Source organism: Anas acuta, chromosome 2 (genome assembly GCF_963932015.1).
Source record: "Anas acuta chromosome 2, bAnaAcu1.1, whole genome shotgun sequence".
Classification (NCBI taxonomy): Eukaryota; Metazoa; Chordata; class Aves; order Anseriformes; family Anatidae; genus Anas; species Anas acuta.
Window position 1 is genome coordinate 17,220,483 of NC_088980.1, and position 23,256 is coordinate 17,243,738.

Genomic DNA, 23,256 nt, shown 5'->3' on the forward strand with positions numbered 1-23,256 from the left:
ACCAGAAGACACTTACAGAGACAAATAAAGCCAGAGCCGATCATCCCACAGAAAACACTAGAAAAGATTCAAATCGCCAAAAAAGTTGTTAAGGCTTCTGTGGTTTTGTTTTTGGAGCTTGTAAGATAACAGAAGCAGAGCCACAGAGTTCTGGAACTTCAATAGGAATTTTGCTATCACTTAATGTAAGATGTGCATAGATGCTACAGAAAGTAGTATTATGAGGAGAAATCTTTGGTAGTTAACCACGAGCATTTCAATTTAAGCAGAAAGGACCAGATGTTACTCTGGCACGAGCATAGGGTCAAAATTTCTTACTCCTGCATTAAAAGCGGCCACAGAAAGCAAGCACACAGCAGTTTGGAAACACAGCTTCACAGTTCTGTGCCTGTATAAGCCTTCAATTTTTAATTAAGGTGCCACAGGTACTCATGAGCAAGGTATGTGGAAACCTCACAAAATGAGACAGGTTTAATGGAGTGCTTCTCCCACCCCCCGAAATCTAACACCGCTGGAAAATGACCAGGAAAAACACTTTATGTTTTGCCCTTGAAGGCTCAGCTACATCTATAAACCACGCAACAATTTACCTGGCAACACATAGAAGCCCCTATTAATGCAGATACTTGACACCTTCATCGAGGACAGTGAGACACTAAAATTACTACAGGAGTTTCGAACAAGATAGCACAGGCAGGCTGGATGCAGTGCCTGGACCATTTATATCAGCCCTCCAGTAGCTAAATAGCAGTAACTCGTGCTGTTCACAGCACAGGCTGGCCAAGTTTTGCAAGTGTTTAATAAAAAAAACACATCCAGTTTAGCCTCAAAACATGAGATTATTACACTACTCAAAACCATAGGACAGGATGAGAAGAATTATTGCAATTCACTATGTATCTTTCAGGTAGTTGGCAGACAAGGAAAAACAAAATGAAGCATACAGATCAATTGCCACTGCAGTATGTAATGGTGGCAAGAACACCACTGCTTCCTGAAGTCCTGCCAAGGTTGACGAGACAGTTGATGGTATTGTTTAGGGACTTACTGAATTGACATTTTCATTTTGTTAAGGCTCATTTTGAGCCAGCTGCTGATCTCATTATTGCAGGAGAACAGGAAAAGTGATGCTGTCCTTTGGATAAAAGCCCTGCTAACAGAAATATTAGACTGATAAAAAGAGCATCTTGAAGCCTCCACCAAAAGCCTGTCCCATCTCCCTTCCTAAAAACCATAGAAGAGGTAATCCAAGACAAAACCATAACACTGGGTAATATTCACATGTGTAAATGATCCAACTGCTCTGCCATATTATTTCAGGCTGTTGTAAAGGTTATAACCTCTGCCAGCCACAAGTCAATGTTTTTAATATTGAAAACAGAGTAAATGAACTGGAAACAACCTAAGGTTTAATTCTGTTTCATGATCACGTAAGACTTCTCAGCTATCTCACTCCAGTTCAGTGCTTTCATATAAAAACCATCTGCCCTGGAAATGGACACATTCTCATTACCTAATGAAAACCAATAGCTATCCCCTTCATCCCTCAGCTACTTATGGAGGTAGACTGAACAATCTGTTATGCATACTTCTAACAGCAAATAGCCTTAAACCGGTATTAAGTAGAAATTGCGATGCAGCTTGTGATAGTTTTAGACATAGTTGCATGACAGCCAAAACAGTGAAAGTGCACTTGGAAAAAATACTGATACGATTCTGACCTGCAAAGAAAACATTGGAAGTATGGTAACAGCCTCATTTGAAAGATGGCAATCAAAAACAAAATAAAGGGTTCAAAACAAAGAATGTAGCAGAGCTAAATTGATGCTAAATTTGCTCTGAAGTACAGGAAGCACAGGAACCTACCACCCTCCAATATGCTCTTCTTGAGCAAGGAGAGCAGTGAAACTCTAGGAAAAGCCATTCCCCACACACATAGCTGAACAGGTTTAAAAGAGGAAAGATAGAAAAGCTTGTCGCAAGTCAATTAGAAAGTGCCTTTAAAAAAAAAAATACAAGACAGCTAAATGTTCTGAGTCTTACTAAGTAGATTACTAAGTAGGCTGTTTCAGAATACTCCTCCCCAACCCCCCTCCAACCTCCCAAAAGAATTTGCAGGGAAAGAAGGAGCAAATGAGTTTATTCTTCACAGAACAATCCCCGCTATTCAGAGTACCCTGCAGTTCCTCCCTTTGGGAAGGGAAGCTGTCAGATCTGGCAAAGTCAGAATAAAAGATGAATCCTGGTCCTGTGATAAAAGGACCTTTCTAAGATAAACTAAAAATTAAATCTCTTCCTTATATAGGGATGTATCCAGACTGAAGGAAAAAACAGGTCTGGCAATAAATTACAGGCCTCTGCCTGTATTACGATACTTGCCCAAAATTACTGAAATTAAAACTGAGTAAGTTTATATTATGTTTCTACAAGTTTCCTCTATTACTAACATACACAGAACTGGTAACCAGTGGCCTCAATACTAACAAATAAGATTGGTTCAGCCCACATATTCTGCATTATGAAACAGTAATACAAAGCTAATGTTTTAATACAATATGTATGTGTATTTAATATCAATTACATGTACATATTTAAATTATCCTACTACATTAACAATACTATAGATACAATATTTGGTAAAAACAACTAGCACGGTTAAGTCTTCAAATTTGGTATTGTTTTCTAGCAAGTGTCAAACAATAGAAAACCAAATTTCCATGTGAAAAGTGTATTTTAACAGAAGCAGCCAAGACCTGCTGCAAAATACAGATCATGTATGCTAACATGTACACAAAACCTTGCAGTAATAAAAGGTAGTCATTCACTGTATTTACAAGAAGTTGCCCAATAGTTCGGTTACTGATTGCACTACAGCGATTATTAAAAAAAATTTAAAATCAACACAGCATCCTCATCTCGTCCTTCAAAACTCAGAAACAATTCCTGTGTGAGAAGTGACCTTGTTTAAATTGCACGTGCTGGAAAATATACAACTCTACAATAGAAAGAGGTTAGAAAAGTTGAACACTGTGGAAAAAAAATTTATTAGCCTATACAAGTCTTCTGAAACAAACCATTGGCTCTGGTACAGTAAATTCAAGTGAATACTCATTGCAATAGTATTTTCCATACAGAAGCCCTAGAGCTTCCCACTTAGTGTCTGTGACAGGAAGTTATATTTCTGAACAGGTAGTCACACAAAGCAGACATGTAATAGAGGTCTTCACAGCCATAGTGAGCTACAGTTTGAGATAGTTATATTACAAACATTTAAGAAAATTAGGCATCTGTACTGAAGTGTGGCAAATTGATTCACAATGAAAGAACAAAGATGTCATTTAGACCCCGTGCCAAAATGAAGACTTTCTACAGCAGGTCTAGGGTAGACTGCATAATAAAAACTTAGAGTGCAAGAGTACCACAAGTTTAGTATATAAATATCACAGGATTAAAACTCCAGTTAAGCCATCAACTGAAGTGATGATTAAAAAGAAAAAAGGGCATCTCCCAGCTTTGCAAAAGAAGCTCTCAAAGCATCTCTTCCAGAAGGTGCTGATACCAACTATGGCCTGTGACAATTTGTATTTTAGACAGCTCTGCTGAAAGAAAAATTCAGCATTTGTCTAAAAGCTGTATAATCATGCTGTTTTTAATATCATAAAAAGCATCAACTAGAAGAGATGAAATGTAATATAGCTGACATTGTTTTTAAGATCTGTGCACACTATATAGTTCTGTAATTTAAACAGTATTTAAAAACAAGAGAAAAAGCAGACAATGTAGAGATGTTTTAGATGGACTTGTTTAGAATAGTTACATGATGGATGTATACAGCCAAAACTTTTAGTGCATTTGTTCTTGCACGTTATTTATGCTACTTATAAAAACCTGAAGATCGCAAATTGGGCATGCTTACCATAACATTTTCAAACTGGGAAAGCTGCAGAACAATTTTCCTACTAGTGTTCACTGCCATGATACAAAACAATTATGTGCAAACTGCAAGGTCCCTAAAAATAGCATTTCATGAATTTATTTACAGAAAGATGTCGCTATCTGTTTAAATATGCAAATAATAAGCTTCCCAAAGTTTATAACATAGAACAATATCCACCGCACGCGCTTCCTGCATATCCTTCTTCCTTGTTTGTTAATTTTACACCTCTGTTTTGGCTCTCACTCTCCCACAGTCCCGGAGTCTGAATGATTTTTTCAACGAGTTCTTCAAAGGCACACTGTACACCATCACATGTTTTTGCGCTTGCCTCTGGAAAAGGGACACAAGAAGTCAGATGTTAGCATAGCTTCCAATAACTTCAGTATTTTTTTCTTTCAGTTAAGTCTTAACCTACCACCTAGACTTATAACTTCTACAACAAATACTATAATATGTAGCAGTGCCAGAATTAGCAGGAATGCAGATTTTTGTTTGCCACAAAGTCTTTTGAGCTGCTGCTTTATTAAAAGAGCTTTCAAACTGAATGTCACTAGAATACATGGAAGCAGGTTATCTTTTTCTGTGGAAAGCAGTTCAATAAAGGGAAGAAAGTCTGAAAAACCTGGTTGCTTTAAGAAATTAAGTACTACTACATCTTAAGAAGCAAAGGACTCCCTATTGTAGGATTCTAAGTCAGCCTCCATAGAACTATTCTGATAAAAAGCAATAAGGGATCTCATTTCTTCTGCAGTTAGCATTATTCTTGGTAATCTCATCCAGGAGCCTTTCTTTCATTAAACTCAAGGAACATTGCTTACAGTGTATATTATGTGAGCAAACAGATACCATCTGTAACTGTTCAATTCCACTAAGGCTTGCCCTGTTCTTCTATACAGCCACGCAGACACTTAGCTCACACGCACATGTATACCTATTTTCAGTTTCACATTTCTTTATATCTTCCATGTACTTAACAGCTTATGCCTCAACTTTGAGCTTTTTCCATTTTCACATCTGACAATGAAGCCAGAAAGAAACACTGCAGGATTCTAGACAAAGAAATGTCTTTAGTCAAAGATGAGGAACACAAGTTGAAGTACAGGACATGTCAGTGAACTGCTTTGGTACTGGAATCATCCTATAGAGTATTCACTGCTGATCCTTAAATGAAACAGGTAATAAACTTGTGCATAAAGAATCACTTCACCACCCACTTTTACTTTATCATTACAAGGCTTTGCCTACAAAACCCATCTCATTTGCAAGAAAGATGAGACCAGCATCTTTCCTTCAGTCATGACTATGCCACTATTCCAACCCACCCACCATTTACAAGTTAATTATATTCCCACCTATTTTTATATCCAAGTTCTAATGCAGATTTGTCACGTACCAGCTCTTTGCTGAAGAGCTGAAATACTGAAATAAAGTACTGAATACTGCATACTGAAAGCTGGCTATTAGTACTAGTTTTCCCTCTTTCATTTTGCATCTGTTATTAACTCAACAACTAGGCCTGGACCAAAAAATAAATAAAAAAACAAAGCAAAAACAGGTTTTGTCAGACTACAGTAGATACTGTACTCCACTCTTAATCCTTACTGACCACTTCAGTATATTCATCCACAGTTAGACTAGACTTTTGGACATATTTAAAGACAGTTTTAAAGAAGGGTATATCTATCATCTTTGTACCTACTGCAGCTGAGAAATACCACTAGCTGAACTGCATGTATAAAAACTATGCATCCTACAGAAATAATACTTTCATTATGTAAAAACAACAAAAAAGTAGAATCTCTGCAAATGCATGTAACTTACCTATGAACAACATGGAATGTTTTCTTGCAAATTTGAGACCTTCATTTCTGTCAACTTCACGGTTTTCCTGTAAGACACAGTATTAATATGTATTGTTAACAAAATATACCAACAGAATGCTCACTGCAGCTGAATTCAGTTTACCTTATCAATCTTGTTTCCAACGAGCATTTTCACTATGTCGTTCCTTGTGCAGTACGTTTCCAGTTCATTTAACCAGTTATCCAGCTTGGCAAAAGTATCTCTTCTTGTGACATCGTAAACTGAAAGATAGCAGCAATATTAAGTCACAATATCATTCCACAATGCAAAGAAATAGAGTTTACATTTGAAAAGGTATAAGAATAATGGTTTTTTGAACTAGAAAACCAAAGGAGCCTGAAGAATTCCAGTTCACATTTCATTCACCAGTTCCAATCTTATAGTTGCTCTGCATTAGTACCTACTATTCTCAGATTAATTTATGTTTAGACATCTTAGTTTAGATGACAGAGTCTACCATTCTCCAAAGAATCCTACACCTGCAAACCCCTGATACAGGATACTTGTTAATACCAGTACGTCTGTCCACACCTCTCTTTACACCACCAAGGCTGTGGACTCTACCACTCACTTCCCTGGGCAGCCCATTCCAATGCTTGATCACACTCTCCATGAAGAAATTGTTCTGAATATCCAACCTAAGCCTCCCCTGCCACAACTCGAGACCCATTTCCTTGTATACTGTCACTTGTCACCTGAAAAGAGAGACCAACACCCTCCTTGCTGCAACTTCTTTTCAGGCAGTTCTACAGAGCAATGAGGTCTTCCCTCAGTCTCGTCTTCTCCAGACTAAAACAATCACAGTTCCTTCAGTCAGTCCTCATTTAGCCAACAAAATAAAATGACCACCAAATCCTCACAAATGCTAATAAAATACAGAATCCTCGGCATTTTAGCGTTCCAAGCTACTTAGCACGTGTATGGGATATAAGTTATAAGAGGCACCAGGAGCAGAAAGGGCAGACAGAAAGCAGACTTTGTTAGTCACTGCCTAGTGAAATTTAGGTCTAATAATGGCAATTTCAAGCTGTGAAAATCTTTTTTCCTTCACTCTTATTTCCCATGTGCTGATGGACACAAACAGTTGGTTTCAATCAAACCTATAGTTTGGCTTGCAAGAACAGCCTTATTTCTAGGGAGCTGTTTAGTAAAGAAATAAAAGGAGATTTTTATTTTTATTTTTATTTTTATTTTTTTTAAGTTAGAGGACTAATCTCAACAGCAGAACTTTCTAGCTTCTAAATAGCGCTTGCTTACTTTTAAAGCTTTCAACACTAAGTGGCAAGTTCAGTGACAGTGACCAAGTAACTTGACAAGACATGCCTCGACAGCGCCTTCCTACAGCAGGAAGATAATGCAACTCAAACTTGAGAAACAGCATGTACAAAACCAAACCTACCAGGAAGTCATGGCACAGGTTATTCTAAATTAAACAGTTGGACTGGACACAATAATTGAAAGAGGTTTAGTCAAGAATCTCTAAAATCAGAGAAAACAAAACAACAGAAAAACACCATTCCCTGCCCTTAATCTCTTTAATTAGCTCTTTAATTCTAGCAGGGGAACAGCAGAACTTCATAGGTCAGTGCCTAAAATCAAGGTTTTTTGTATAGGCTCTCCTATACAAAACAAAAACAAGAGATACTTCACTACGTAGTTGCAATTACGGGTTTTGTGCAGACTGATGCATTGTATCTTCCAAGCTAATCTGATTCTGTAAGATCACAGCAGTACAGAGACTCAAATAGCAAAAAAAGTCCCAGCCAAATTCCACCACGTTTACAGTAATTTCATTAGAAAAAAATGAGTTGTTTTTTTTTTGGACTCTTGGCTTAGTAAGCATGGGCATAAGACAGAATTAGCTATCAGTGGGCAAATTCCTGGCAGTACAAGGAGAGCTCCAAGCTATCCCTTTGAAAAGCAGCAGCTTTTAAACTCCTGCAAAAATCTGTGGTTCTCAGAATGGTGAGAAAGACTACCCAAGAAATTGGTAAGGCATCAAACTCCAGACCATTTAGATTGTGAGCTGTTCAAGACACATATAACAACTATTAATACTGATTCACCATTATAGAAACGTGAGTTTGCATAGCCCCAATGCACAAGAAAAACACCAACTTACTCAAAATAGCAGGCAAAGGAATACTTACCTAGGATAACACCTTGTGCACCTCTGTAGTAACTGGGTGTTAGAGTTCTGAACCTTTCCTGACCCGCAGTATCCTGAAAAGCCATTCAGAAAGTTTCATTATTCAGAATCTGAGCAGAACTTAGCTCTCAGCTCTTTAGCTCTCAGGTATCCTGCTTATAGCAAACACAAAATAAGATTCAGAGTCAGTTAGCACACACAACTAGCTGAATAACTGAATTTATGGCTGCCTGTCATTTTACTGCGCATTAACTTTGAGATTCTGTGTAGTCTGTTCTGGGAAACACATTTAAACTGTTAAGTGTAGTGAATAACTGGGCTATATAACGATGAGATAGTTATTTCTGCTGAAACATTTGTTGTGCAGCTAGCAGGGCAGCAGCCAGCCAGAAAGCAGCACTCTAAGATTTTATAACAAGCGTCAAAACCGATGGCCACAAAAGCAGTTCCCTCACTTCTAACACCTCCATCCACACAGCCACAGTAAATGCATTTAACATGCTATGACAGAGCAGAAGCAGAAAAGTACTTTCTGTTTGTTATTAAACAAAGTTGCATTTACAACCTCAAATCTGAAGTGTCAACAGTTTTGCAAAAAAGAAAGTATTAGAATGCTGATTTCTCATCAGAGATGAAGTTATTGTACACACTATCTCAGCATTATACACACTGCAGATTTTATGCACCAAAGATTTAAATTAACTTCATCCACATTACCCCAGGTTAGAAGCTTACTTAAACTTTTTGTCAACTGAAGTCACCTTCATAAAAAAAATAAAATGCATCAAGAGAACGAACAACCCCACAACCTTTTCAAGGCATGAAATACTGGGGGTTCAAAATGGTTCCCTGCCAAAGAACCTGAACAACTCTACTTGGCTTTCTGAGTTTCTACAAGTCACTCACTGAATCCTACACATATCAAGCTATTTTTGTGTCATGATGGCAGCTTTCCATGCCTTTCATTTCCAGTTTACCTCAGAGTTACTTCTTCCTAGTCACCAACTGGCAAGTTGTTGCAGGTTTTTTTTTCCTTGTCAAGCCTACATTCTAGTGAAGATTACTATTTTCACATCAAGACAGAAGTCCCACTTCTTACTTGAGATGTGATGCCCTTTCAAAGCACCATAACTGTAATGGATATTTTATGTTCCACTACTTTCCAAGGAAGCTGAGAATCAAGGTTTTGTTGTTTCTTGCTACAGAAGTTTGAGCTTGAATATTCGAAAGGTTCTTCAAGTCACACAAGTTTGGAGCTGCTTTGCAGAATGGAGTATGTAGAGAAAAAGTACTTTTTCTTCCTTCACTTGCCATGAATCTGGAAGCCTTACTTTTAACTAAAGCAAATGCTGAACACTAAGGCTAAGACAACAAAAACTCTGCCTCTCCCTTTTTCAGCTGCATCTGCTACAAATAACAATGACTCAAGCCTGTAAGTCTGTGTGAAAATAACATTTTTAGGCTACATTACTTTAAGAGGTAACATTTCTGAGCATAATTTGAGCATACAACACAGTAGTTCTCAATTAGTATACTACTAAATTTCACCTAAACCATTTAGGTTAAGAATCATATCCTTTTAAAAGCTGTCAAGCACAGAGAAGAACCATGCATGCAGGTTAAGTCTCTGATCAGTAAGGGCAATAGCTGCATTTTCAAATGTTCTATAAAGACATAACATCAGGCAGGTAAGCATACTCTTTAGAAGTTAAACGATGTTTTACACACTTAAAAAAAAATCTAGGAATAGCCATATTCATACATTCAAAGTCTAAGTGGTTCAGTACCATCCTACTCCTTCTCCTCTCAGGAGAAGACCACCCGGAATCAGTACTGCACAAGAAGGGGACAGGCAACAGAACTGCCCCATTAGTCAACTGTCCACAGGTCATTCCACTTTCTGAATGGTCCAGGATTAACCTCCCACTCCTCCAAGTTGCCTTCATATTAAAAAAGATTCTATACAACTTAGACATCATACAAGCCACCATTATTCCTGAAACAAAGGAATATGTTAGTAACACAGGCAACACTTACCCATATCGCTAGTTTAGCTTTGTTTCCATCAACTGAGATAGTTTTCACCTTGAAGTCCACACCTAGGGAAGAAAAAAACCAAAAAGTCTTTGAGTTCTTCAAATATACTCCATATTTTTGGAAGAGGAAAAAAAAAAAAGCTCAGAAAAAAAGCTGTGGTCTGACAGGAGTAATAAGAGAGCAAGGTATTGAAGTAACCAGTGAAACTTAAAGCTCATAAGGTTGTACAGATTTTGTAAAAGCCCAAGTTTAGGCCATTAACTCAAATACTATATGGAAGTGAGGCAAAAAAATCCTTTCCAATATTAAAATACATATTTCAGAGCAAGTGTTCGAGTCTTTAATCAAATGGGTTAACCTTCTATTCATTATTCATATATGTATTCTCCTTGAGCATGTCACTGGTCTCGAACAAAATACTTCCAAAATAAAGGAGCAAACTGTATTCAGGCAGGAAACAGAGCAAATCTCTCATCATCTCAAACTATCTAATCAAGTCCCATCAAGGTGGTCAGCGAGAGGTAAACTGGCACAGGCAGAGAATTAGAAATCCATCTGATCTGTGACCACTGTCCTGTGAGAAATAACGTTTGATGACAGCAATTCCTCTAACAGGCACACCAAATAAGCCCCAGATGACTTGAACATGCAGTATGCCTCTTATCAGGATTCCAGCAACATCAGGGACTCTCTGGTATCACACACAGCGACCAAGAAATGAACAGACAACAACAGTTCTTCTGTTGATAACATACCTCAACATCTGAGGATGTTTTTAATTTATTTTTAAATGTGTGGGAGCTAACAGCCTATCACTTACCCGAGGACAGAGAGTACAAAACTCAAGCCATGGAGGACAAAATAATGACTGCACAAAGCTAAAAGACAGGTAATACAAGCAAGTTCAAGAGGCCAGGTACGGTCACGTTCCATTTTACTCTCCACCAGACTGTAGCCCTGAAATTAGGTAGAGTAGTTTTGTGGAAATTTAACAGCTTTATGTGGAAAAGACTTTCCAGTTTAACAGAAAAGTTTTTTGCATTTTGAGTTAAGGTAGCACTGTATTTGCTGTAAGAAATTCTGTTTTAGTTATTCTAACAGAACATTAAGTAGGGCTTCAAGATAAGTGTGCTGCACTTACATTGCCAAGGCCATGCAGATTACAAACAAGTCTAAGTGGCTGCCAAAAGCACTCAATTTATAAAACCACAGAGAGGACATGGGATGCCTAAGAAACAGTACATTGCAAGCAGATTTACAAAGTCACTACAGCTGACGTTTAAAAGAGCTTCATTAAAAAATAATGAATTTATATTATACTATTTCATAGCTTGAGCTTACTAGTTTTCCTTGAACAAATATCTTTATCTAAGAACAGATAAAAGCTAGTCAACTGTGACTGCATTCTGCACTGGAAAGAGCCCCTACTCTTAAAGTAAAATTTTGGCAATGTACTTTAACATTTGCAGTAACTGCACAGAACTCTCAGTTTTTCAGAGGCTAAGGCTCTTAATCTCCAACTAAGCAGTAATATAACACATTACTCCACGCACATGGACGGTGTTTTATTTTAGAGTTATGTTCAAAAAACCTGCCACTATTAACTTTCTTCTTTTAAACACCAGTTCTTAGAACTTTACCTAATTCTCAGAACATTGCTATGCTAGCAAGTTTCCTCAACATGATCCTAAAGAACATCCTGTCATGCCAATTTTGTGGCATTTAGCAGTAACTTCCAGACTAACACCATCTCTTCTTCCACAGCAATGGCATATTTCTTTCCCTGAACTATAAATACCACCATAGCTCAGCTAGGATATCCAACTGCCCGCAGTGCATTCATTTACCCATTAACCTGACATCAAAATCTGTAACTGTAGGTATTACAAGTCTATCAGATCCATACCATAAATCAAAAGCATGTCACAGTAGCTTTCAGAAGGAATTTTCTCTTCCTTAGAGCAAACATTAACTGCCTTTTGAAGCCAGGGTACCCTGCTCCCACTAGGCAAATAGCCCCAGCATCTCGTGCCTGTGCAGTTCTGCAATTTTCATTTAATGCCTGTGCACCTTGAAGTTAATTTTAAGCTGGCAGCAAGCTTAAGAGATAATGCTTTAAATTTTGCATGAGCAATATGAGTAAATTAAGAAACTTAGCAAATAAATCCCACGTATTACAGACTCCTGAAAGAAGTATGAAAATTAACAAAGAGCACAGTAAAATATATCCTTTCAGATGATAAAGACATGGCAAAAATTCTAGCAAACAGAGGAATACAACACATACAAAAGCCACTTAAGGAAAATAAATCTTTTAACTAGCTGGGTTTTTGATAATCGATTGTCTATAGGAGGAGACAGAAAACTGCAGTGCCCAACAAAATCAGGTTAAACTGAACGAGCTGGGTATGCGTGTTCTCTAAGGCTTCAGTGAAACGCAGACATGTTTGTGTGACAAGAGTCAGCTCTAAGCTTGCAAGACGAGGGACATTTCTAGCCCCGACAACAGAAGGCTGGCGGTGCTTTCCACCATGCCCTGGAAGGCAGCCAGAAAGGAGACACCGTGCTCCTGCATGCTGGCACCTACTGCCCTCCCAAATGGACTCGGCACTACACGCCAGCACGCTACGGACTCAAGGTCTGCAAGTAGCTGTCACTTTCACACTGCCCTCCCTTTCAGGAGAGCTGTATTTACACCAAGGGCAAAATCAGCCGGAGCTTATTGGTGTTAAGGGTAGCTGACAACTTGGACATCTGGGAGTTGCAGGACTCCAAGTGCAAGGAAGGCCAAAAAGTTATGAGAGGCTTGTATGCAATACATTGCTTCGCTTATGAAACAAGGCTTCCATTTAGCATTTTATCTAGAATCGTTCACATGAGGAACAAGTAAAGACAAGTATGAGCAGTGAGGACAATAGAAAATATCAGGGTATAATGACCCATTAGATGAAGCCCTGTGAACAAGTTTGCCTCAGAAGGATGCAAGGATGACAGCGATCTGGTAGGCTGAGTAAGACATGGTTAATCCAGCAGAAGCTATTGAAAACAAAATATTTGTCGAAGTCACCTCATACTCCTGAGGGAAACACGGGATTTTTAGAAAATCTGGAATAAAAAAAAAATAAAATATACAAATCATCAGTATAGGGTTTAATTTAAATTGCACCCAGTAGGTGTAGGTTTGTGCAAGACACAAAAATAATGTGTCTTTACATCTCAGCAGGCAAGGGAACAGTCATGCTGCAGTCAAGCCTTAACCCAGGCTCATGTTTTCATATTTATTTTCTAAAAAAAGACAGACATAACACCTTCTCACTTTTTTCTCCAAGCAAGAACTATAGTTCAGCAGTGAGTAGAGATGACATTATTTGTAGTCAGTACACACATTTTGGAAAAGCACAGTACTCTGCAGTCTCAACATACAGACCTTAACATTAAAAACCCTTCTGTCCCCAAACTCAAAGTGAAATAGTGTTTAATCAGCACAAAAAGAGATCCAAGCCCAGATTCACAAAACATTTTGGCATCTCACCATCTTGCAAATCCCAAAGTTTTGCAGCTGCGATCTGTCCTTATGTAGCAATAAGAACTCACTCACAAATACTTTATCTATATGAACAACAAATCCTGTCCTGAATCAAGAGCTGAGACGTTGCCTCTCAGTAATACAATCACCAGAAAAATGGAAATGCCACAGCCTAGCGTTAGGACAAAAGGAAACTGCTATTCCTCAAGTGCTCTACACACCATGCTACATACCTTTCACAGTTGGGGCTGCAAAAGCTCTACTCCACAACACTTTACCAACACCAGCTGGAGGGGACCAGCTGGGGCAGTTTGTAGAGACTAAAAGGATTGCCTTCATCACCTTTTCTTTTTTAAAAAGAAAATGATCACATTCATTCCAGGTTAGTATATTCGTTTGAGTACTCTGTAGTGTGTAAGTTTTATACGAGCATGAGTTCATTCGACTTTCCTACGTCAGAAGCAGCGCCCTACCCTTAGGATGTAACATAACCGTGAGTTACAGCTACTGAACAGCCAACAGTTAGCTACCACGCATGCTGCTGTGCAGCAAGATAAATCCCAAAGAAAAGGAATTACTTCAGGTAATATGTACTTAGTTTCTTAAATAAGTTCACTGACGTCAAGTTTTGACACTGGTAAAAAGTCTCACGTACAAACAGCAGATGTTAAGACCACTGAAAAACTCCATGCATTCCTCCATTTTTTCCTTTCAGCTCAAAGTTGCATCATGACCAACTTTCCTTTTAACATCATTTAACTTGCTCATGGAACTTTATCATACTTCCTAGCAAAATTGCTATTAAAACTGCTATTACCTGTCACAAACCACAAAGCCTAACTTCAGTAGATTTAGGTCAATACTGAGTAGACAGAATACCGGTCCTGTACATCATCCAACTGAAGATGAGCACAGTGACACTGGACTACCTGAAGACTTTATTTTATTTTTTAGAACAACCAAATTAATTTGCATCTTCAATGCACAAACCAGCAATTATTTCCTCATGGCCTACACTGGTCAAAGGGAAACAGCAGCCGCTTAAATGAGTGTTTTGTCCTTTCTGGAACAAATTAAAATAGTTCTTTTGCTGATGAAGCACTGTATTCAGGCTTGATGGCACAGGAAAACTAGCATTTACAAGTTCAATGCCAGCTCTAAAATTTTGCCACTGCCCTGTTAGAGAGGTATATAAAGTTAGATTATAGGTGGTATAAAAATATCTCAATCTGTGAGTGGATTTCAGTCTTTCCTGAAGTTAAAAAGCCTTCAAAAAGCCACGATCCTTTGGTTTCTGGAGAGGTCAGCAGTGTACGATGTCACTCTGATTTTAAGTGGGCCAGCAGGCAGTACTGCATCAGTAACATCAGTTGTAAAAATACAGCTTTGATGTCTGCTCAGGAAACTATACAACCTTACCAGGAAAGCCTTAGCAGTGCTTCATAGCATATGCCTGTTTACTGCCTTTGCATACAATCATTCTCCAACCTTAACATGCTTATAGCGGGGATTCCCAGGTGGAAAGGAGAAGCAAAGCAAGAAAAGGTTGAGTAAACAGCATCGATACACATCCTGTCAATTCCTTATCACAGTGTTTCTCAATGCCCCACGTGAAACAGCACTCCTGTACCTTATCCACATTAGTGAAAAACAGATCAATTTATTTACTTCTGAACCAATTAGGCAGAGCTGACTGAGTATCAGCAGCTGAACTTAGGGAATTTTTTAATCCAAGTCCTCAGCCAGAACTCTTCCTACAAAGGAAGTAGGAAAGTCTGTGTTTTGTTTGGTTGTGTTTTTTTTTTTTTTTTTGCTGCAATACATTATATGGAAAAGTCACCTTTATTTTCCAATACAGCAGTTACTCATTTGGGACAGACTGACAAAGGATGCAAAATGTAACTTCTAAGAACATGATACAGCCATCTCACAGCGTATCCCACAGTCTGCGTTACTCTCCTCTAGCACAATTGATTTCACTGCTGGAAGGCATCACATTAACACAGCATGACACGTCACTCCTTTTTTCCCCAGCAGCTCTAGATTCTTGGCTCTTTCTGTATTATTTTTTTCATTTTCAAGAGTATTAGCTGCCAAGGAACTGCTTACCAACTAGGAGAGAAAAAAAAAAACATTGTAATTTCTTCCCTCTAGAAGAAAAGCAGAAGCCACACGTTGTGTAGTGCACTCTAGTATTGTTGGAAGTTGCAAAAACTGACATCCTCTAACAGAGTCCTAAGTACTCTTAGCACTTAAGCTCCCTGAGTATCTTGTTACATAGAACAAGTTCTGGACAGCAATGTTACTACTCAAACGCAAACAGAAGTGATAAATCAGTAGGAGACATAACAGTTGCTGCTATATTGCCAACAATTCATGCTAAAATGGAAAACACTGAACTGCAGATTGCTGTACTAGACCTTTCCTCTACCCATACTTACAGCTTCCGCCTTCATGAGCAGTAACATTTACATCTGTTTCCTTAGCCAAGGCAATATTTCACCACAAAGGGGACAACTGCAGCCCAGCACAGACAATACTCTGCACCAATTAGTGCTACACGTTAAAACTGCGTCCACATCACTCTTTCCTCACAGAACCAAGATGACTGAATTTTGTTACCGGTTTGGCAAGTCTGAACTAACTACTGTTTTGTACTGCAGCTGGTACACATTTTTTTCAGGTAGCATCAGCACATACTTACCAATTGTTGCTGCAAGTTCCGGGTCAAATGTATCATCTGTGAATCGCAGCAGAAGGCTGATAGGGATGAAGGAAAAAGAAGAGTTAGCATTGGTTACTGCAGGACAGCCACAGGAACCAGGAGCCTGTAAATTATAAGTCTGAAAGTATCAGCGAGACCACAGAGCTAAATAAAAATACGCCCCATTTTCCATCCCTTCCATCCTATACAAAACAAAGAAGGGAAGAAAATCTAGTAGCCATACTCTGAAAGGAGAGCCCATTACAGAATGTGCCTCTCTGAAAAAATTACCCTTCTAGTTGTCAGGGCAGTTGCCTGTACAGAGCCATGGCCTGCTTCTCAAAGTGTTTTGCTTCTTTCTTGTTCTATTTTTATTCTCCCAGAATTCAGTACAAATGTAAGATTGTTTTGGTTTCGTATTGCCTCACACAGTACTTCTGTAAGCTTGAGAAGAAAATCCCAAGCCAGCTTTTTATCCCAGAAATAACTCCTTGTACTGGGCAGGCAGCAGAACAATAAGGACTACACCCATCACAAATAAAGGCACAGAAGCGTAACAATGGAAAGAGCTCCACACCATTTTACAGCTTTGTATCCTTTCTGCATATCTAATGGCTTTCACACACAGCATTACCCCCCATCCACGGACGTTTGCTACCAACAAAAGAGCCACAACCAGGATTTACCAGCACATCACGTTACAGTAGGAGGGTCCTTCCTAGAAGTACCCATAAAGCCACAGTGCTTATACCAAATGTAAATACTCCAGCAAGAGACAGAGCTTCTTAGCATACTGTTGGTTTGGTTTTGTTTGTTTAAATTAGTAACCTTATTCATCTGTGGCAAGTGCATATTGCCATGTGGCAGACAGCTGTTGGCTGTGACTGACAGCTTCTGTCCATTTCCAGGCCAGAGAAACAAAGCAAGGCCCTGTTTACTTTTTGCTAGATGCTATTTGAGAGCGGCTATTTTTAGCACAACCAGAACTAATTTTGCCATACTCAAGCAAAACGGAGAACCTTCATACTGCCACTAGAATAAAAACATCAGTTTACAAGTCCTAAGATCTAAACTCAGCCGACCTCTCCTTTCCCTGCCATTATTTCACATGCAGGTATCTCCCACAAATACAGCACGCTCCTAGGGACCAGGTGTCAGATGCAGCATTTGGACGGGATGTCAGGACTGCAGAAGCCAGGACTCCAACCACATCCCATGTCAGGCTAACGAGTTCAGCAGCTGACACTTCCTACTCAAGGAGCAGGTAAGCAATGCCAACCCAAGAACAGCCCAGTATTAACTCCCTGTACCTGGATGACTGTGGTGTTATTATTTCATAGCAGTTTTATTCTCTTTACCTATAAGCAGTCTCTCGTAATGACATTTCTGTTTTGCAGAAATAAGCATATAAACAGGCGTATAAAAATTTGGGCATGCTACATCACATGCCCACACATAAAAGAATCACGTCAATTAAAACAAATTATGCCTGTCACCAGATTATTGATTCAGTAGCCAACTCAAAGCAGTGACTGACAGGTTTTTAATTAGTGGGGCTTGTTTTTCTTCTAATTAATGATTTATGTGTTATTTAGGGCCATGAAAGGAGACTGAGATTGCTGCCATAAAAACAAGACATCAAGCATGAGTAGTGCGGGACATTCCCAGACTGCGCCTGCGTTTTTGTCTCGTTTCCTTTACTAAAAATACGGAAATGTCGAAGAATAAGGAGAACACATTAAGACAAAAAAAGGCCAGCTTGGACAAAAGCCACCAAAGGCTGCCACACACGACCCCCCGCCTCTGAAACACGCCCATTCCACACCCAAGGCCGTGAGGGAGGCCGGGATCCCCCTGCCCGGGCTCCCAGCGCCTCAGCCCCCCCCGGCTGGGCCCGGCCTGAAGGAGGCCGGGCCGGGCCGTGCTGAGGGCAGGCCGCGCCCAGAGGCCGGGCGTCCAGCGCGGCGCCCCCGGGCTTTATGCCCGGCCGGGAAACGCTGGCAGCCCCTCACCTGGACTTGCCGACGCCGCTCTCGCCGATGATGAGGATCTTCAGCGTGGTCAGCACGTCCTCGTCCATCCCGCACGGCGCGGCCCTGCCCGGCCCCTCCGCCGCCCGCCCGCCGCTCCCTGACCAGGCCGCGGCGGCACCGCCTGCGCATGCGCGGCCCCCCCTCCCCACACACACCGCCGCCGCCACAGCACCGCGCATGCGCGGCGGGGCGGTGAAGGCGGGGGAGGAGGGGGGATGGTTCCCCCGCCCCGCGTGTGGCGCATGCGCAGAGGGGAGGGAGGGGGCAGCCGCTTGTTTACAGCGGGCGGGGCGAGGGGGCGGGAGCGGGGCGCGCATGCGCGGTGTGTGTGTGTGGGGGGGTGTCAGGGCTGAGGGGGTGCTGAGGGGGGATCGTGGCTGAGGGGGGGGCAGCCACACACCTGCAGCCCCAGGCAGTCACCAGAGGGGATCCTCAGTCACCAGCCTCTTATATCCAGCAGTGCAAGCCAAGTGGCACGGCACCGCATCCTTTGTGCCACCTCTAAGCATGTCACTAACACTCTGCCCACTGGTTTCTGCCTATCCTTTTATTTCCCACCGCCCGCATCCAGTGTGCTCAGTGGTGCTGTGTTTCCAGGTAAAGGTGAATCCTTTGGCTGGACACGCTTCGCTGTGGAAATAATGAAGTTGAGAGTAGAAAGGTGTGGTCCCTGAAAGGCAGTTTCTCAGACAAACACACGGTGTATGTTTGCGATTCTCTAAATTGTTAGGGAATGAGAGCTGGGTGGTGCCTCTCAGCTGCTGAGGGAGGTTTGAGAAAGATAAAAAGACTGTAGATAATTCGCAGAAAAAAACATACCCAGCAGAGTCCTCTATTAAAAACACCTAAATGTTCTTCTAAACCTGATTGCAATGAGAAAAACTCTTTATACCTAATTTAGCTACCCTGCTATTACAGCTCAAAACCTGCCTCTGACCATGTGTAAGCAAGTGAATTGCCTTTAATATTAATCCAATGCATGTCTGATGTGGGGCTGAAATTGTCCTTGGTCTTTGCTGTTGCTCTTGGGCCAGCAAGGCAGCCTCTTCTCGTCTCCAAACACTGACTCTGCAGCCTACGTGAAAGGCCTGAGGCTCTTCTGCAGTCACCCCAAATGACAGACACCAAGCCACGTCAGCATTTTGCACGAGGCAGGTGTGCTTGTGAGACACTGTGGTTGGTTTTGTCAGCGTGCTGGCTACAGAGGGCCTAGTTCTTTAGCAGAATAATGATTTTGCTGGGCAATTGTATTTAACCGAGTTACAGGGTCCAGACAGTAACAATGCTTTTGCTCCTGTGAAGTAAACAGTTCTGGTGCCTTACTCCTTCTGCCTTCAGGATCTGCTGTCCTGCCTCTTTTGTCTCAGAAAATAAACTCCCGGGACGAGTACAATAACAATAATTATCCTATTAAATTATCGAGGCATATTCTATAATTAAGCATGTGCAAATATCTGGCTGTGTGTAAACTGTGCCAGTTTATTAGCAATAACCTGAGATTTGTTGAGGGTGTGATTTAGTTTTCTTGGTGTGGATTGTGCTTTGGAGTGACACAAGAGGAGAGTGTGTCTGTACTCTGCAGTCTGTATTGCAGTGTAATGGAGCTGTGGGGTCTTAGCAGGATGAGCATAGAATTTGAAAGGTGGACCAAAATAGCAAAGTATTCTAGTAAAGATATTGAATCTTTTAAGTCAAAGAGTATTTGTTTCTTAGATGGATTTTTTTTCCATCGTAGCCATAGAATCAGATTATAATTCTATATCTCACTTTGAATGAAGGGTTGGCCACCATGGCATTCAGATCCTTGACCTTAAAGATGAGCAGACAAAGGAAAGCAGCCAAACTTGCCCTAAATGAACAGTTCCATAGCTCATGTTTATGGATGTGGTGCTTTTTAGACCCTCCCAAACATGCCCTTTGAGAAAGGTGCCCTTTGAGTTGTCCTCCTCCAGACCAAGCCATGTAGTCCTTCAACTCTCAGATCAGCTCTGTCTGCAGCATATGATTCTCTTTGCTGTCTGTGTTTCATTTCAGCTCTGGAAAGCCAGGCCATGTTGTGCATGTACCAGCCCTATTCCAAGAGCCAACAGTACTGGATGATTAATGCATTTCAGATATAGCTCCTTCAAAATGAAGTGTAATTCACTGAACAGCATACAACTATCAGGGCAAAATGTTAATTCACTTTCCCATCAAACATTTGTAGGATCTATTCATGGAAGCTCTTTCTGGTTTGGGAGAGACGTGGCTTGCTGTAATTTGCTTGTTTTCTTGTATGCTTTTCAGGACTCATTAGGAGTCTTCAGTTATGATGACTAACCCAATCCTTTTCTTTAATAGCACTGAAAGTTTTCTTCTGTTTATCATTTACTATCCCTTTTGATCCTGACCTCAGATGTGGGAGGTCCAAGCTGTAACAGCATCCTTAGCCTTACCTGATTATTACTCTTCCTAGAACACTGGAGATCTTTTGACTGCATTTTCATTTCTTACTCTGCTTACTCTTGATTTCTTCCAGTGATCCCTTTGAATTTCTATCAGAAAAGCACCAAGCAGATTAACTTGTCTGCATATAGTATTTATAAATAATTATACATAACTTTCCTCATTCTTCTTACACTGCTAAGGGAAACAGGCTGATGGTAGAAAACTAACAAAACTGGTTCCAAGTCAGCTCCTCCCGCATATGGAGTTGTATAGTGAGATTAAATTTGCACTTCAGAGTTTTTCCTCATGCTTTTACAGTCTTTTACGGAGACTCCCTAGTTCCTGCCCATGGACTCAGAAAAGTAGAAAAATGTCAGCTCCATCTCAGCTACAGCAAGTATATGAGATCATTGTTCCTGAAGTTTTAATTACTTTGGGGATGTGAAGGGAAAGAAGGGGAAACACGCTAACAAAGATAGTTCTTGTAATGATATTCTCGGTATCAAAATTCCCTGTCCAATGTGTTATGGACTTGGGGCAACCTTTGTTATAATTATGCTTCCCGTAGTCTTGGAGCATCCAGATCCTGCTCTGTCTGTCCAGCTGGTATATTCTGCAGCTCACTAAAGAAGCCAAAGCACCTCAGTCTCCGCTTAATTAATTCTCAATTTAAGGAAGAGAAAGGTTGTAGGCCTTTTGTTTTCATCTGTATCCTTGACCATGAGAAGAGGCCATAAGAGTGGGTAACTGTGATAGCCTCTCTCAAAGGTGAGCAGTCACTTGCAGTCCCTCCATTAGGGCTGGGATCTACAATGAAAGGGCCACTGAACTTTGTGTGTCCTCAGGGGACCATGCATAGCACGTTGCATAGCATGGGGCCCTTAGGCTGCCACTGTGGGCAAGTAAGGGCTAGAAAGACCTCCATCCAGCTCCTCCCTGCTGAGCTAGCTGCAGTGTAACCTTAGCAACAAAGATGAGTGTGTCAGAAATGAGTCAGTAACATGAGAGACAACCTGGAGTAAACAACTCGGGCTCATTCTGCGTCTGAATTCTGTGCCTGGGAGCCTTTGGTCACTTGACCTGAACCATCTGCTTTAGCTTCTGTGGCATAAATATGGGAGTAATTATATTTGCTACAGAAGACAACAGAAATAGCAAGGACTGATTTGATGGAGGAGACACTGGTTTGTGTTTTCCATGTAAGCACTGCCTAGTTTAGCTTGAGCTGTGACTTTCCTGATGAGAGAGTGGCTTCATAACTGTATGGCTTTCCTCCTGTCTCTCGTATCACTAATGCCATTACCAGTAAAGTCAGGCCTTGAAAATTATAGGTTCTGTTTATGCCATTTAGGTACACAAAAGTTTCAGGAGGATGCACATCTTTGGGTGATAAGTCCTTGATTCATTGATAGCTGCAAGGATATTATCAGTTGTGCCAACTCTGCATAATGTCCAGCAGAAGCCAAGAAGCTCAGCCACTTCAGAAGGATGTTGACAGCACTCTACAGTCTCCCATTGTAAAGACAAATCCTGCTATCCCATTTCCAGATCGTGTGCCTGACCCACAATTTGTATTATCCTGGCAGTGGGTCAGGAGTTATGATTCATGGTGAAACAAGCCGGATCGCTAAGCTCATCAGTCACTCCTAGCAGAAACAATGCACATACACGCGCTCATTCTTTTGCTCTTCTTCACACAGCAGTTTGCAAAGTTTGTAAGAGTGACTATCATCACGTGCGTCAGATTCAGGGAAGTTCCTTTTCTGTGTGACATCCTTAAACAAAGCAAGCACATCTGTATGATTTCACATTCAGCAAGTAACAGCAAGGAGTGAAAGTGCTGCAGAAGTCCCAGAACTCCAGGCAGGGCTTCTCAAGACCATATTGAAATGAACGTGACCTTGCTGTGGCTGGCCTCTGCTTTTCTAAAGAATCCAGCATATTTTTATGAAGCAACTGCATAGGTTTCTCTCCTTGTCTCCCTCTCCAACAGCAGCTAGAGCTGAGCGCACCCATCTGTTGATTCCTTCAGTGTCTGCTCAGTTTCTGTGGACAGTAAGGGGGTTTTAAGACTATAAGCACATTAGCTCTGGGCAATTAAAATACACTGCTTATAGTCAACACAGTTTTAAAAAGTGGATTACACACAGCACTGGGGATGCAACAGATGGGAGGCAGCAGTTTGGGGAAGAACAACAACAAAAAAAAAAGCATTGCAGCCACTCAAAATGCTAAGGCTGTATATGAGAGTGATAATAACAGCATTTTTCAGAGAAAACCAGCATGTATTTCGAAGATCATTAAGTGAATCTTGCATAATGATCATGAGTGGATTACAGATTCTGTGCTGGAATAATCTGCTTGCTGAAGATAATAGAAAAATGTAGTTGCATGCTTTGAAATGCTGTTATTTTGCTCAATACTTAATGTAATATTCAAGACACACCACCTCTTAATTCCCTACCAGAAAATGGTGAAAAAGACTAGCCACCTCCTAGTTCCATTGAATTTTGTTCAGATAAATTGCTTAATCATTTAATCCCAACTAATGCAAGCAGTAGTCTTAAAAATTACAGTTTA

The 23,256-nt window shown here is 40.6% G+C and overlaps 1 protein-coding gene across 1 annotated transcript; it reads right to left on the reverse strand.

Annotated features, from left to right (window-relative positions):
• Positions 1-2,543: 2,543 nt before the first annotated feature.
• Positions 2,544-18,387, reverse strand: RAB18 (RAB18, member RAS oncogene family). The gene is made up of 7 exons (XM_068673650.1): positions 18,229-18,387; positions 16,217-16,272; positions 9,987-10,048; positions 7,951-8,023; positions 5,903-6,021; positions 5,759-5,825; positions 2,544-4,267 (listed from the first exon to the last, which is right to left on the reverse strand). The coding sequence occupies exons 1-7, from the start codon at positions 18,294-18,296 to the stop codon at positions 4,092-4,094; spliced, it is 621 nt and encodes a 206-aa protein (XP_068529751.1). The 5' UTR covers positions 18,297-18,387; the 3' UTR covers positions 2,544-4,091.
• Between the last annotated feature and the right edge of the window lie 4,869 nt (positions 18,388-23,256).